Source organism: Phycomyces blakesleeanus, assembly GCF_001638985.1.
Source record: "Phycomyces blakesleeanus NRRL 1555(-) unplaced genomic scaffold PHYBLscaffold_4, whole genome shotgun sequence".
NCBI classification, from domain to species: domain Eukaryota; kingdom Fungi; phylum Mucoromycota; class Mucoromycetes; order Mucorales; family Phycomycetaceae; genus Phycomyces; species Phycomyces blakesleeanus.
Window position 1 is genome coordinate 1,298,693 of NW_017265137.1, and position 17,261 is coordinate 1,315,953.

Below are 17,261 nucleotides of genomic sequence, written 5' to 3' on the forward strand. Positions count from 1 at the left end.
CGCTATGTGCTTAATTTATTGGCTACTTATAGTTTTTCAACAACGACAATATGTGGATATAAAGCTTTATTGCTTTAATGTGTAAATGCACACACATATACATAGATAGATTTTTTATTTAAAAATGGTAAAGATAAATTATCTGAATCTTTTGTTTTATTCGGCCTGCGAAATATATCAAGTAAAAAGAAAACTATGCCTTTTCATCGCGCTCTTTGGCAAGCTTTGCAATATGGGCACTAATAGTGAACTGTTCAAGTTCCTTTGAAGATAAATACTTTGCACCCCTGACAGTTTTGATACACTAATAAGACAAAAGAAAATTAGTTGAATTCTTATTAAACTATTCATATGTCTACCTTGGAGGTACTGCACCAGCATTGGAAAGGTTGTGCTATATTAAAAAAAAATAGGTTTTTAACCATGATTCAGCAAATGTAAATATATGTATTTTATGTCCAAACAAAAGTCTTACCCATATCCCATTCAGTAGATGGGTAGAAGAAAAACATTTCGTCGCCTGCTTTGATGTCTTTGAGTGCAGTAACAGCACGCTTTTCGACATCCATGTGAGTGGTTGGGTCGCACGAATGGTTCATGAATACAAGGTCACTGTTGAGTTCAACATGCTCATTTTCGGAGACCTGGACAGAGGAATAACGCTTCTCGCCAAAGGTGAGACCCTCGAGAGGAGCAATCACAGATCCTTTAGGATAGTCACGCTCAGCAACCAACTTGCTGGAGAATGCCTCGGGAGGACCTTGGCGAATGATGCGGAAGTAGCCAGGATGGGTTGCCTGGTCGGGGGTTCTCTGGGAAGGGATGTAGGTGCTTACGGCGGCAGTTGATAGCATGTTGAAGGTATAATAGTTGGGATGTAATAAGCAAGAGAAAGAAAAGGCGAGCGAGAAAGAGAAAGCAGAGTTATTTGTTTATTTATATATAAAAAAAAAGGAATCTGACAATTATTATTAAAATCCAAACTTTTCCTCATGTGTCACTTTATGAGCACTGAGTGAGACTTGAGTAGCTACAATCGATTATATAATACCTGGTTGCATCACAACATGATTCTGTTGGAAAGCCAATAGTTGTTTATTCTGAGTTGTCTCGATTGCACACAAACCCGACTTCATAGAATAAAATATCCAAAGATGTAGCTGTGATTGACTCTAGACATGACATTTGGTGTAACTTTTGAATATTTTATAATTCCAATTCTCTTGGTCATCCTGAAAGCATGGCATTGGTGACCGTTTTGTATTTCAGGTTAGTGTGTGTGTGTCCAGGTACCCCTTTCAATTTTCTTTTTTTCTTTTTGTTTAACCCCAATAACCTGAGCAGATTTTTAGTAAATGTTGGCAATTTCAGACCGAGTATTCCTCTGTGATTCTGTACACCCAGTCCTAAGCAAGGTATACAAATAACACCAAATGTTCAGGCGTTTGTGTTTTGAAGAATACTATTTTTTTTTCTCTTATAAAAAAAAAGGTCGCATCTGGATAAGATTATCTACCAAAATAAAATAAAAGTAATTTGGTATAGTAAAATTTAAATCATAATACAAGGCAAGCTTCTTTAATTACATTGTGTACATATCCAAAACGACTCCAAGTACATTAAAGCTCTTTTGTGCTTTTTTTTATTCAAAGCTAATTGCCAAGCAGTTTTTTATTACGGAATATGAAGCCTATGTTCTCCGCAAAAAGTAATACTCCAGGGTCAACAACAGCCAGGATGAACAAGTAAATTATACACTATACATTCCTATTTTTATCAAGAATACATAACCTCTATACTTTCTATAAAATCAATGGATATATAATACAGTAACATTGCAAGAATGATACAATTAAAATTTGCTTTTTTAGCATTTTTTTTTAAGCGGTAATAATAGTAAAATAATCTAAACCCTCATTCGTCATTCAAATTAAAGACCTTCAATTTCCGAAGGATTTCAGGTCTTTAAAAGAAGTGTATAATAGAAAAGAGCGAGTTTTAAAACATGACAAGGCTATTTATAACCGGCTACGATATACAGTCCTGTATTATATATATATAAACAGTTGAATGAGTACCATATTTATTCTTTAAAAGAAATGTATATTATAGAATATGACTAGTAAAATATGATATATTTCTTAATGTGACTTACAGCTATAAATGATGTGTCAGCACCTCAAAATATTTCTTTCAAAACAATAACAGTAGAAGCGAAACGTAACACATGAAGAAACACATCTTTTATATTATAGCTGACATATAACTGTATAATTAAAGCATGCCATTTCCAATACAATATTTTAATTATTGTTTCATTTTAATTGTGGATATTTATATTTGATGATAATTTATCACTATGCACAATAATTTCCTTGAGTCATGACCATTCTGTTAGCGCCTTTACCTAGATAAGCGGCTGGGGTAAGAGCCTACCATTTATATTGACAGGATCATTCCTTATATGGACTTTGAAAACGAGTTTTTGAGATAATTCAGCTCATAATGAAGAAGACAACATACTACTACAAATATCGTAAAAAGGAAGACCTTAAAAGGAGAGTAAAGTAAAAAAAAAAAAAAAGAAGTGCGGGTTAGCATAAACCATGTTTTTATAAAGAGTGTAACACTGAGCATATTTCATGAAAGTGCTGTTAATAGAGACTATACACTTTATTTCTCTCTTTATATAGTTCCATACTCTTACTATATACTAAGTTTCCAAAAGATAGATTCCTATGTATTTCAAATTATTATGATTAACTATAATGTACAGGTGTTGTATTAGCGTAGAGTATTTGTTAAAAGCTCTTTAGAATTCTGTGTGTGTGTGTGTGTGTGTAATTACTCCAAGCTCAGATAGGGCAATTGTTACTCAAAGTAGTACGATGGCCACCGCGGTATAATTGCGTCAATTCAATAGCCAACGAATTTGATTAGTAAATAAAATAACGTATTTGATGTTATACCAAAGTTCTTTACCCCAGTACACATGAATCATTCTAATCTTCTTTCTTTCGTTTATGTTTTTTTTGCACTTACATTAGCAGTCTATACAAATATTTTCTAGGTTACTTTTGTCTGATTAAAGCACTCATAAGAGTACTTGCCTTTTTTTAATATATATATATATATGACGACTAGAAAATATAAAGACATTATTAATTAGAATCCGGTCTGCTCAGCATATTTCGAGAACTTTCTCTGTGTATTTCTTTTTAGCAGGCACCCTGTTTTAGTATTCTCCGGTGTTTCAACCATGATGGTCACTCATTGAGAATCTGATGGTGCCAATTTGAAGTGATATTATTCAAATGCCTTTTATTAATATTCTTATTGTGAAGTGTACGGATCGAAAACTTAGCTCTGCTAGTATTAATTAGAATGAGAAATCTAGCAATTGTTGTTCCTCCTACTTCCAAAATTTAGGGCCATAGATTATGGCTAGTGACGTTCTTAAGTCTTAGTTTATTCTACACATTTTGACCCACAGTATATCGTAATACGGCAGTACAATCAAAGCTGGATACTAAATGTTTATTTTCTGTCAAAAAAAAAAGAATAATAATGGTTGATTCGAGGTCACCAAACCCCAGACAGTTGTCATGATAAGTTTATAATGCAGGCCTTGACTCCGCCGTGGGGAAAAGCGTTGCTTTGGTATTCAATTAATATCTTGCTGGTGGTACACAATGCGAGTAGCCTATTATTTTATCCCGTCTTTAGGGAAGTATTACATAAACCACAAAATTTATCTTATGTTTATTCTCCAATGTGAAAAACGTAAACCAGAAATACAAAGTAATATTTTAATAGGTTTAAAGAACTGGAGACCAAAAAAAAAGGCAGATCGGGGACCGTGCGTACATTTAGTATCTGTATCTAGATTACTTGACATCCTAGAATAATATCATGTATATTGGTGTGAGAATTCTCATTAAAATTTTCGTGGAATTTACTGGATAATGTGGTTGCAATCCCGAGAAAACGGTTATTTCTTTCTTTACTTGGTTCTGAAGCCAACCTTAAAGTATATATGCTCTGTAAAATATACAAAAGGTAACTTTCGTGGAGATTACCATTTTGAAACCATAGTTTTTCTAGAAGCGTTTATGTTACAGATGACAAAAGCAAATCGATTCATCATATAAATCAATAAAGATAAAGCTTGTCCATTAAAAGTAAAAATCGGTTACTCTAATTGAATAATCCTGGTAAATTCTGATTATCTTCATTTTACCATTTCACAAATCAAAAACGAGTGCCTTACATAACACATCAGACAAGTACCACTAATATCGGGTTTCCTTGAGAGACCCAGACTAAGCACTATGACCATCATACATGTTTTACAGGTATATGGGTTGGAAGAACAATTCATAATATATATATATATATATATATATATATATATATATATATATATATATATTAATAATTAATGTATATATTCAATATACATTAAATAGATTACTGTTGTTTATTTGAAGACCTATATATATATATATATCAATATTTTCCGTATTTATGGTAGTCGAAGAAGTGAATAATTACTACCATAAGCCAAATACTTTCTGTGTTTTTACTTTTAAGAAGAAATGCCGCGACGTTATTAAAGAGCCAATTGCCCTGTTTTATATATATATCTGAAAATGGTCTCGAATACACTCTTTTAAATCGTCGATGGTCTATTTTCAATATAGTAGTCAAAAGACTAATTCAAAAAGCACTTTCAAAAGTAGTTTCAAGAAAAATATATTATTTTTCATGTCTTTTACTTTTATTAATAGTAATGTATCTACTTGTGGATGTAAATATTCGTTATAATTAGTATTATTATTATTATTTCTTAAAAAAAACGCAATTTCATATCCAATAGTTTTCCTTTCAAAAACTACACTGTGATGGATAACATGGGTTTTATTTAAAGTAATTAAACGACCACCTAAGATAATAAGCGAAATAAATGGAGAAGACACGCCGTGAATACTTTTTTCTAGTATATCAGATATATCAAAAATACATTTCAAATTGTGTCTCTTACCAAGTTGAAAATATGTCCAAGTAACCCTCCTGGTATAAAACATTGTTGTTTTCTGCATGATGTGCAAAGTGATATATATATATGCGTGTGTGTGTGTACAAAAAACTAATACATCTTATCTGCTAAAACATTTCAAGGTAAACACGCGCTACATAGCCTCCTTCATCTGTAAGCTCGTCAGCTTCTTCGTTCCATTTGTATGCCCACCACCACTCTTTATGATCTGTCCTGACAACTGCAACCCAAGTTCCTCGCGTAAAGCTTAGCTCTCCAGACTGGGCACTTGTGTAATCATATAAAGTACGAGCTGGGTGTGTAAAGAAAATGACATATTAGAGTTCGCCTTTTCTTTATGTATGTATATAAACTTGTATAGATAAGCAAAAAATATTAATGCTTACCCCAGACTTTGATACCATCGTCTTTTGTTTCTGTAATAGAGCTGTTTCTAGATATTTCTGTTTGAATTTCATTGGTTGAAGATCGCCGTAAGAGTGTTTTATTTGTATTGTATGGTTCAGAAATTGCATTTTGTGATAGTGTACGTTCTCGTTGTCTTGTCGCTCCTCTCATTTCACTCGTCGATCTTTGTCTTTCTCGGCGTTGTCTAGGCTCTTCTTCTTTCTGTGCTGGGTTTGGAACCCCAAGCTGATCAAGGAGCTCTTTAATCGAAATATCGCACACCTCATCCAAATCACGTGTATTTTGAGGGTTGGTCTTCCTCGACGGCTTCTCAGATATTGTTCCCTGATCCAAAAGTGGATTGACGTTGAACATATTATTTCCGATAGAAAATACAACCTGAGCGCGAGGGTCGATGGGTTCATCCATTATCAAAGCCGGCTCTTCCTTTGGGGCTGGACCAGGTTTTCTATAACTTAAGTCATCTTGGACGAGTTCGGGGGTGGTAGAATATGTTGACGCTCGACGTTCAAGTACTTTTTTCATCATCTCATCGTCAGGACCAATGGTTGCTGCCTTTCTTCTTACTCGGGGCTTTGTGAGAGCCCTGGTAAGATTTGCAACTGGCTCACACAATGAAATCATACTCATGGATTTACGATTACTTTCAACTTTTTTTAACATATCATTTTGAGTTAACGGCGCAATGTCATGATCCGAGAAATTGGCAATTATGTATTTTGGCAGTGTCTTTGCAGGGTCGTCGAGATAATTAACATATTCCGGAGGCTCTATTACATTGAATATGTGTTAAAATGGCTACACCCTGCTTATTACCCAACTTACCAGGTATCATTGGTCCAGTGCCTTTCTCTTCGATGAAAGTTACGATATCCATCCGAGAATCGCACTGATCAAGAGATTTCCAAAATAATTCATAGGACTATTTTCACCTCAACTAGGTCAATTGGCCAAATCAACACATCTATTTGTACACAAAGTAGATGTTCTTACCTCTTGATCTTTTCCTGAGGCTGTTTGGAGTATATTCACATAAACACTCATGCTGTGGTGAATAAAGTCCACTCTTTTCTCTTCCATATCTTGATATCTCTTATTGAAAATCTATATATCAGATTCCACATGTCAGATACAAATAGCAGTATACACTTACATCACACGCGATTTTCCATTCTGTATTCCAAACTGACGTTGCTTCCGCTGATTTCAGGCACGCATTTTGATACTCATTGTCTATAATCACATACCATAAATAACTGCTCTAAAAACAAGCGATTTCTTGTGTGTATGTACATATGTGCGTACCTAATGTCTTGATATCATGGGTACATCTTTCTATCTTTTGTCTTAATCTATCTTGCTCTCTTTGTCCAGCCGATGCAAACTGCTTTTCTAGGGTGATCTGCTTGGCACATTCAGCTTCATATTTCTCTTTTGCCTTTAACAAATAAGTTTCCTTTTTTAGTAACCCAATAACAACCACTGAATTTCATATGAATGTTGTTCTTTTTTTTTTACTCTTCCTTACTCTAGTTACGTGCGTTGCGTGCAATTGCTTGTTTCTATGGGCCTTGTCAACATTTGTCTGTAGCTATTATAGCATTTCTGGTTAGGTACAGCTTATATTATACGACAAAAAAAGGTAGACATATTTTACTCTACAAAGCTCCCATCAAAAAAATACTTACCAATCGACGCTTGTCTTTCTGTTCCAAAATAAAGTTATCCAGCAATACCTCAACATTGATACGTATTTTTTGTGCAATTTCGATACTGGTTTGAGCAGCCATTTCAAGTTCTTTGTGTGCTGATAATAGCAGCACACGAAGAGTACTGAAATAAAGGAATAAATTATCGAATATCATTTTATCATGCCACTCACCCTATTTCATCACGGCCAAGGTCGGTTTTTACATGCTTTAATAACTTCTTCCCGTATTCCTCATGAAGCGATGCTCTTTATTAGCACAAGTCGAGTCGGTTGATACCAAGCATATGTAATATCAATATCTTATTCTGGCAGGTAAAGCTGTCAAATCATATTACCTTATACTGTAAAAGGCCTTTAGTTCTTCAAAGGTCTTTTTGGTGTAGTTCATTTTTGAAGTCAAGACTTCATATCCGGCATCGTCTTTTCCCTAGAATAAGATTAACTTTGTCTGTCCGTATTGATTCCATCTTTGTAATGGCGAGTTCCTTACCCAAAAGTTATTTGAAAAGGAGTCGAGCGGCGGTAAGGCTGTTTCAGTCATGGCAGGTGGCAATAAAAATAAAGTACACAGTAAAACAAAATGAAATAAAATAAAGTATAAAGAGGTAGAGAAAGAAGCAAAGATAATAAAATAATAATAAATATCCAAAAGTATCTTTCTACGTATGTTTTTGTGTTTGTGTGTGAGAGGTACTTTGCTTGTAGCATGATAATCCTTCTAAAAAGAGGATAAGAATGAACATTACCTAAAAAGGATTACGTGACTATCTTTTTCGGGATCGCGTCCAAGCCAATCCTTCACTCCTTTCTCTTTCTGTGCCTTTTTTCATTTTCATTCTTACCTCTAAATAAAGTCAGTAACATGTCAAAACCTCCTCGCAAAAAGCAACACATTCAGGAAGAAGAGGGGATTACTGGAGAAGAGACACAAACTTTTAATACCGAAACCATACAAGCCGATCTACCCAATGGCGATCGTTCACCATTTCCTGCAATTCCTTCGGGAGAACCCGACAAATCACCATCCATTGAAGCTACGCCATTTCCCACACCTATATCTCAAAGAACCCCTGTTTCAGAGACACCAGAGGCACCTATATTAGATGAATCTGAAGAAAGAAAGCCTCGACTTGTCATCACAAAGATGGTTCTTAATCACTTTAAATCATATGCAGGCCGTCAAGTCATTGGCCCTTTTCACAAGGTAGGTAATTAATTCACAATTCTTTCCTTCTTTTTTTATATATATTAAAAAAAAAAGAGAAGAATACATATTATTGTTGATTTTATAGACTTTCTAACATACTTTTTTTATTGTAGTCTTTTAGCGCCAGTAAGATATTATTTTATAGAGAGTGTGTTTCCACATCCTTGAACAAATATTGATTTTTATGATCAAAATTAGTCGTCGGACCCAACGGCTCCGGAAAGTCCAATGTCATTGATGCTCTGCTCTTTGTGTTTGGTTACAGAGCAAACAAGATGAGACAGGGTAAATTATCCGACCTTATTCATAGTTCATCAAAGTATCCCAATTGCGAATCTTGCTCTGTTGAAATCCATTTTCAAGAAATCATTGATGGTGTAAGCAGTGTCGAAATACCAGAATCAGGATAAACCTTATTTACACAAATGCTTTAACGATTTTAAAAGGATGGTCCTGGTGATATGATACCCGTACCAAACTCTCGTCTTGTTGTCTCGCGCCAAGCCATGCGGAATAGCAGCAGTAAATATTTTATTAACAAACGTACAAGCAGTTTTTCAGAAGTCACCACACTACTTCGTGCAAGAGGCATTGATTTAGATCACAAACGTTTCCTTATCTTGCAGGTAAATTTTACTTTTTTTTTCTTTTTTTTTAAAAAAAAGAACAAGTATAAAATAAGATATAATATAAAGACACAAATGATGGTGGCTTTATCACTGACTTTGCTAGTATAGGGCGAGGTGGAATCTATCGCACTGATGAAACCAAAAGCAAAGGATGAACACGATGATGGCTTATTAGAGTACCTAGAAGATATTATTGGTACCTCTCAATATAAGGATGCAATTGAGGCTATTGCAGATAAACTTGAGCTTGTGAATGAGGGGCGGGTTGAGAAATTAAACAGAGTTAAATTTGTCGCAAAGGAAAAGGATAGCTTAGAGGTAAGATAAAAACACATTTCAGCCGACATATACAAAAAAAAACATATCAATTGATATGATCTCGAATAGGAATCAAAAGCAGAAGCAGAGCAGTTTTTGGAAAACGAAAATGAACTAGCAAGGAAGAAAAATGATTTATACCAAATATATTTGTATGAATCCAAGCTGAATATGGAAGTAGCCGAAAAGGCTGTGGTATGTTCAACGTATGTATGAGAGGATACATTGTACTTAAAGTAAAGATAGGAAGATCTTAAGATAAAGGTCCAAGAAGAAAGCGAGAAGCACGTAGAAATCGAAAAGGAGGTTAAAGAGATTGATTCTGCTTATCAAGAAAACATGAAGGAATACGAGGTAAGCTCGAAGAAAATGTTTCAAAGCAAAAGAAGGAGACAGGTTCGTGACCTGATAAAAATACAAATAGGCATTAGGAAAAGAATTAGAAAATGCAGTGCGACATCATGCAAAGTTTGAAAAGGAAGAAGTACAATTACGTGAACAACGAGACCATCTGGTGACCAAGCAAGAGAAATTAAAGACAACGATCCAAGCGGTATGTGCTTAAATATAAAATAGATGATAGGATATTGATAATATTTACTAGGACCGAGATGCGCGTGTAGCGGCAAAAGAAGCCATAAAGAAACATACAGCCGAACTATTGAAGCGGAACAAGGAACTCAAAGAACTAGTCAAACAGAAGAAGATCGAGGAGAAAACTCTTGATGACATTAATGAAGAACTCAGTAGCCGTACGAAAGAATATTCGACTGAGATTGAAGAAAGAAAGAAAACACTTGCTCCTTGGACAGAAAGAATCGACGAGAAAAGAAAGTCGATTAATATCAAGAAATCTGAAGCAGAGATTCTGGCAGAAAAGATATCGTCAGGCGAAAAGGCGGTTCTAAACGCAGAGAAGCAGCTCAAACATGTTAAAGACATGTACAAAGCAAAGGTTTGTATAGTATTAATAATAGAAATAAAAATAAAAAATATTTGGACCTACTTCTAAAGCCATAGTGTATATAGTGTGCTGAGAGCGAGTGTCTTCCTGATATTATCACGGAAACAAAGAAAGAAATCGCGTCATTAGAGACACGCATCAAGGCAAGTGAATTGATATAATGGAATTTTTAATATTTAGTTAATTAACTCACAGCTACTAGGTTTTGGGAACTAATGAGACCGAATGTCGAGAAAAACTCAGTTTAGCACGCCAAAAAGCAGACGAAGCTAAGGGCTCGATGCAGCAGTCTCGTAATCGTGGAAATGTCATCAACAGTCTTTTGAGAATGCGAGATTCTGGAAGAATCAAGGGAATACATGTAAGAAGCATGCTTGGCTTCCATTTTTTTTGGATAGTAAAGATATCTAATACACCTGAGGATGCTTATAGGGACGTTTGGGTAACTTGGGTGTAATTGATGACAAATATGATATTGCTATTTCAACTGCCTGCCCTGCATTGGATAATATTGTTGTTGACACTGTTGAAGCTGGCCAGGCCTGCATCAGCTACCTACGTGAAAACAATGTTGGAAGAGCTAATTTCACAATTCTTCAAAAATTACGAGACCAAGACTTGCGCCCGATTCGAACTCCTGAAGACGTGCCACGTCTGTTTGATTTGATCCAACCCAAAGAAGAGAAATTTGCGCCTGCCTTTTATAGTATAATGGCTGACACACTTGTAGTCAAGGATCTCACCCAGGCAAACCGTATTGCCTATGGTCATAAACGCTGGCGTGTGGTAACACTGGATGGTAAATTGATCGAAAAGTCAGGTGTGATGACAGGTGGTGGAAACCGGCCTCAGAGAGGAGCAATGGGCTCGCGTTTCAAGGGGGATGAAGTCAGTGCCGAAACCGTGGCATTGCTGGAAAAAGAGAGAAACCAATTGGAAGTAGATCTGAGACAGATTATGGATGAAAGACATGGTTATGAAATGGAATTGCGAAGCAAGAAAGACACTCTGCCTAGAAAAGAAATGTCTTTGGAGAAGTTGGAGATGGACAAGAGAAGCTTGGATAAGCAAATCAAGGATGAGGAAGCCCATCTAGTCAACTTAAAGTAAGTGAGGGTATCGTTAAGAAATTCTCTAGTATGGTGATAGCTTATATTGTTATTATAGTACCCAAACAAAGCCTCGACCAGCGGATGTGAAACGTCTTAAAGATATCGAAGAAGAAGTACAAACACTCGAGCAAGATATTACCACTCTAAAAGACAAGACTGCAGATATTGAAGAAAAGATTAGATCCCTTCACGAAGATATCATGGAGGCTGGTGGTATGGAGCTACGCCTGCAAAATATTGTAGTAAACGATATGACAAACGGGATCAAAGCATTGGATGAAAAGATCACAAAGAGCACATATGCAAAATCCAAGGCTGAAAAGGATGTGACACGACTAGAGTTTACAATTCAAAAGACCGAAGCTGATGCAGAGAAGATTGACAGTGACCTCCAAGACCTCGAAAAAGAGCTCACGCGAATGACGAAAGAAGCAGCAGAGGCATCCCAACAAGTAGAATCATCACGCAAGGTAAAGTAGGAAAGCTTATGTCTGGCTACATAATGAATTAAACAAACTAAGTATTACTCAAGGTGATGGAAGATAAAAAGGAGAAGTATATTGAGATCAAGAATGGTCTCGATGCTAAAATGGCAGAGATTAACAAACTTCGTGAATCAAAGGTATAAAAGCACATCTGGTAATTTATAATTTCCATAGTATTGACATGTATTTTTTTCTAGGTCAACACACAAAACAAACTTGATGAATACCAGCGTAGTTTAATAGAAAATAAGCGTAAAGCCGAGCATTGGAAAGAGCAAAGGTCAAAATTGACTCTCCACAAGATTAACGAAGAGTCGCTTGAGGAGCTTGAGCTTCCCACTGTGGACGAGGAGGAGGTCAAGGAATTGAGACGAGCCAAGCAAGTAATCAAGGGTGATATTGCAGAAATTGAAGGTAAGATAAAACGAATAGAAAAGATTGTCTTAGCATTAATGTTTATTCTTCTTCAATAAGCTCTTGTACAGGATGCCAAACCCAATTTGTCTGTACTGGAAGAATATAAACGTCGTGATACAGAATACAAAGAAAGACTCCAGGATTTAAATAGTGTGACAGAACAAAGGGACATGTTAAAGATAGAACTGGAGACACTGCGTAAGAAGCGACTCGATGAGTTTATGCATGGCTTCAATATCATTTCTCAAAAACTCAAAGAGATGTATCAAGTAAGACCAAATCTTTTGAAGCTGTACTTTAAAATTAATATCTTTTGATCAAATTTTTAGATGATTACTCTTGGTGGCAATGCAGAGCTTGAATTAGTCGATAGTTTGGATCCTTTCTCAGAGGGAATTGTGTTTAGCGTGATGCCTCCTAAGAAGAGTTGGAAGAACATCTCCAACTTATCTGGCGGTGAGAAGGTAAATTAATGATTTCTCAATGTTTGGCACAGTCTAATTTAAAATTATCTATAGACATTGAGTTCTTTGGCGCTTGTGTTTGCACTTCACCACTTTAAACCAACACCTCTTTATGTGATGGACGAAATTGATGCAGCTCTAGATTTTAGAAACGTGTCTATTGTGGCCAATTATATTGCAGAAAGGACCAAAAACGCACAATTTGTTATTATCAGTCTGCGAAATAACATGTTTGAACTAGCCGACCGTCTGGTGGGAATTTACAAAACTCAGGATTGTACTAAGAGTATTGCAATTAATCCAGCAATGGTCATGTTGGATCTCCCACAACCGGAAGAACTTTCTGAAAAATCCAATGAAAACCCCATTGAAAAGTCCACTGAACAGTCTACCGAACAGTCTGCCGAAATGTCTACTGAAAAGTTTACCGAAAAATCTAGCTCTAGTGAAAGAAGTTGATCTTGTTAATAGTTCCATATATATATATATTTTATTTTTATTTTTATTTTTTTTTAAAAAAAAAACCTATCCAAAATTGAAAGTTTTTTTTATCGTCTCTTATTTTATTTAATGCATATGTATTCTTGCAAAAAACAAATATCACTTAAAGAAATGCGCACCAAAAAAAAAGGCATTTTGAATTCATTTTCATATAAAGATATTAACTTTCTGGATCTTATGCATTATATTTTTTATAGACGTAGTCATAAGGACTATGTTGTTATGAATGTGGCTGTCTTAAGCCTATAGCTTAGGTCACTAAGAAGGATAGGCGCATTCTTCAATTTATGAGATTATATACATTATTTAAATAATTCATTTTACAAATACAACTACAGACTCATTGCTGTATACAACAGGCAGTTAGAGAAAAGTAGTACCAGTGTAAGTAAACCTATTCATAAACGCAATTATTCGATGTATATAGACAAATATAAAGCAAGCTTTTTTTTTTAAAAAAAAAAAGAAACTAATGGCTAAAAGTGCTTCTAAAGGTGTTTATTACCTGAAAGCAGATATATGTATGCTGTTTGAGCAAAATAATGAGTACAGCATAATAAAAGCCTTGGCAAGTCTTTCTACAAGAATAAAATTAGAAATAACCCCTCTTCCTACTTAAAAGCAGTGATCATCGTTTTTATTTTCCATTAAAGCTATACAACATTACTTTAAATGTCACTTATGAGAATGTGCCGATTGTTTTAAGATGGTTCATAGAACTACTTCATCAGCCACTTTTAGAAACTTAAATTATAACTACAAAAAAATTGATATCTAGAAGGAGATCCCTAGGGAAATTTCAAAGGAAATTCTGGCGGATAGTTTGAAAAATGTATCTTCATTCTTGAACTCAAATAGCAAAGAAATATGAAAATTGATATTGAAACATACAACTGTATATATACATAAAGGGGGAAAAGTAATGCTTAAATAGAATTCAGCCTTAAAACAACCCTTAAAGCTTTGAAGATCTTGTAAAAAATATCCTGCTTAAATAGTTCTTTTTTTTTATTGTTGTGTAAAAAATAAGAATTCAGAGTATGAATTGGACATTGCAATTAAAAATTGAATCGCTCAAGGAAACTCTTACGAATCCCTGACAAACATAAACACTTGCTCATAGACCTGGTGGGTTAAATAGTCTAGTTTTACGTTATAAACTTGATATTAAGAAGTATAGAATCGGACTTAATAGAGACTTACTTTTATTATGCAAATAAAAGTAGTCTTGAGAAAGTCGAAGGAAAAATTTAGTTGATTAGATGATAAAAAAAAACTACTGATGGCTTTACTGGAAATTATGCGTTCATGAACAAAAAAAAAAGACAAAAACAGCCCTCTACGTTCAATATAAATCCCTCTAAAGGCGGAAGAGCTAATTGAAGATATCTAAGTTAATAATAGCATCAAGAATTAAATTCTTTCACAAATTCTAGTAGATCCTGTAAGATATTCACCAATTAGGTTTGATGATTGTATAAATATTAATATACATACTAATAAACGTACTTAATTTGTGCTTTATGAATCTGTGCAGCGACAAATAAGTAAATACATTGGGTATATTTAGCTCCCGAAGAGTCCAAGATGTTTTTTCTATCAGAAAAGTGCGCATTTTTTTAGCAGAAGTATGCGCAAATAAAAACAGAAAATAGTGAATGCGATCCTCGCAATTGCGGACTTTTATTTGCCCGGCCTCCAAATTTTGCGCTGTATGAATGGCACAGGTGGTGAACATCCTATCCTCCTCTCTTTCCTTCAAGGCACGTACGATGGCTAGAGTAAGTTGATCCATCCATCCATTCAGGCAGACCGAATTAGACGCGAGGGTGCACATTGTTATGGGCAACGAAAGTGGAAGGACATCAGCAGCACAAATTGGAGAGGACGTAGTCGATGGAGCAACTAAAAAAAAAGGATAATCAAACGGCCCTAGATGAACATCTGTTTTGAAAATGGATGTTATCCATCCATCAATGATATACTCTAATCCATCCATCCGTCAATAAATCCAACATACAACATCGACAAAAAACCAACTAATTAAGAAGAAATATCGATGTATTCGCCACCACTACCACCACCAATAGCAACACACGACATATCCTAGTCGACATAAACTGCGCTCTCAATGTGTACCCTAAGAAACCCGATTAGAGACAAAAAGAGCGAAACAAAGACACCAAGACGATTGAACTAATATACTTTATAACTTTAGTTCCACGAGTATCAGGTGGTTGGTCGTAAGCTCCCCTCCGCTAAGGAGGTTGCTCCCAAGCTCTTCCGCATGCGCATCTTTGCCCCCAACACTGTCGTTGCCAAGTCCCGTTTCTGGTACTTCTTGAAGAAGCTCCGCAAGGTCAAGAAGGCCGCTGGTGAGATTGTCTCCGTCAACGAGATCTCCGAGAAGCGTCCCGAGCAGATCAAGAACTTTGGTATCTGGCTCCGTTACGACTCTCGCTCCGGCACCCACAACATGTACAAGGAGTACCGCGAGATGTCCCGTTGCGAGGCCGTCGAGACCTGCTACCAGGATATGGCTGCTCGTCACCGCGCTCGTTTCAGATCTGTCCAGATCATCCGTGTTGCTGAGGTTAAGAACGCTGATGTCCGTCGCCAGTACATCAAGCAGCTCTTGACCCCAAAGCTTGCCTTCCCTCTTCCCCACCGCGTCCAGCGTGCCGAGAAGGGCAACCGTTCCCTCTACTTGGCCAAGCGTCCTTCTACTTTCTACTAAATTATTTGTGTCATGGATTAGTTGCATTTCATTTTAATGGGGTGTAAATTTTATAAACCAAAAAAAATACTCATTCATGATTAAATAAAAGAAAAAAGGAAAGAAGACTGGACTCTACTGTGTGTATATCCCTACGTTGTTGAACATACTTTATTTCGTTTTTGTTTTAGTTTTACTTTGTACCTTAGAGTTTGGAGTTAGATTGTATTTTAAATGTAAGGAGATGCTCGCACGCCACTTTCAGTTTATATTGCGTTTTTCTATAGTCAATGCGAAAACTCCCCAATGAGAAATCTCTTTGATGAGTCTATCGATTCTTTTTGTTTTTTTCTTGCTTTTATTTTCGATATAAAAACCCAATGGATTGCCCTTTAGTTAGACCACCAATACAATCTCTCGCAATGATATTAGCTCCTCACAGTGATGCGTTTCGAAGTAGTACTTTGGGTCAAAACTTGCTTCACGACATTATAAACGTTACAGGTTGGACAACAAGCAAGACTTATGGTGGGATTGAACTCGAACCGTTCCTGAACAGTCTGCGACCTGTGGACGTTGCTTTGATCGAGAAAGGCCTGCCTCATCTAAGATCACTCTCCCAGGACTACCTGAACTGCCCTATCCAACAAGCCTTCAATTGGAACACATTGGCTAGTATTTTGGGAAAAGAATGGCAAGGGGAGTGGTTTGTTGTCGTATTTCGGAGTATACGCAAGATATCAGCCGATCACCAGCGCTTGTTTGAGGCTGATGTCCGCTCACAAAAGGAAGCCATCGAAACAGGCGGATTTCTCAAGGTAATAAATTGGATTCTTCATTTATTCGAAGGTTATTAACAGGTACAGATGCGTTATCAGTATTGGTATGCAGACCTTAACGAACATCAAGAGTGTATGGCTATGTGTATTTGGGTTGACGTTGAATACGCTGCAAAGGCCTCACGGAAGCCTCTTCATAGAGAGGCGGCAAAGCTGGCTGGGCAGATGTATGATTCATATGTGTTAGAGAGACATAGGTTGATTAAGCGGGCTGGAGAAACCATATTTCATATCGAGCCCATGTAAATAATTTTATAACAATATTGTCACAAAAACCAATTAATAAATACAATACACACATATATATATATATTATCAGGAACAACTTGCAAAGAAGAATATTATTGTCTTGAAAGATTCTTCATATGATACCAATTAAAATATAGAATTGATGCCAAGTACTTATACTTTGGCCAGTGATGGTCTGCTCA

General features: G+C 35.9%; 4 protein-coding genes across 4 annotated transcripts; 2 read left to right on the forward strand and 2 right to left on the reverse strand.

The window, feature by feature from the left end:
* Window positions 1–193: 193 nt before the first annotated feature.
* PHYBLDRAFT_108062 (hypothetical protein) lies at window positions 194–854 on the reverse strand (the record flags this gene model as incomplete). Its single annotated transcript, XM_018428027.1, has 3 exons — window positions 194–304; window positions 360–394; window positions 476–854. 3 exons carry the CDS (start codon window positions 852–854, stop codon window positions 194–196), a joined length of 525 nt encoding a protein of 174 aa, XP_018295647.1.
* A 4,047-nt stretch (window positions 855–4,901) lies between these two features.
* Window positions 4,902–7,800, reverse strand: PHYBLDRAFT_179927 (hypothetical protein). The gene is made up of 12 exons (XM_018438234.1): window positions 7,669–7,800; window positions 7,514–7,605; window positions 7,350–7,424; window positions 7,156–7,300; window positions 6,996–7,058; window positions 6,773–6,869; window positions 6,621–6,700; window positions 6,461–6,571; window positions 6,293–6,356; window positions 5,446–6,237; window positions 5,045–5,351; window positions 4,902–4,945 (listed from the first exon to the last, which is right to left on the reverse strand). The coding sequence occupies exons 1-11, from the start codon at window positions 7,717–7,719 to the stop codon at window positions 5,167–5,169; spliced, it is 1,755 nt and encodes a 584-aa protein (XP_018295648.1). The 5' UTR covers window positions 7,720–7,800; the 3' UTR covers window positions 4,902–4,945; window positions 5,045–5,166.
* A 7,232-nt stretch (window positions 7,801–15,032) lies between these two features.
* On the forward strand, window positions 15,033–16,179 carry PHYBLDRAFT_122484 (hypothetical protein). The gene is made up of 2 exons (XM_018428873.1): window positions 15,033–15,056; window positions 15,494–16,179. The coding sequence occupies exons 1-2, from the start codon at window positions 15,048–15,050 to the stop codon at window positions 16,010–16,012; spliced, it is 528 nt and encodes a 175-aa protein (XP_018295649.1). The 5' UTR covers window positions 15,033–15,047; the 3' UTR covers window positions 16,013–16,179.
* A 234-nt stretch (window positions 16,180–16,413) lies between these two features.
* Window positions 16,414–17,076, forward strand: PHYBLDRAFT_141485 (hypothetical protein; the record flags this gene model as incomplete). The annotated part of the gene is made up of 2 exons (XM_018430599.1): window positions 16,414–16,809; window positions 16,858–17,076. 2 exons carry the CDS (start codon window positions 16,414–16,416, stop codon window positions 17,074–17,076), a joined length of 615 nt encoding a protein of 204 aa, XP_018295650.1.
* Window positions 17,077–17,261: the final 185 nt, after the last annotated feature.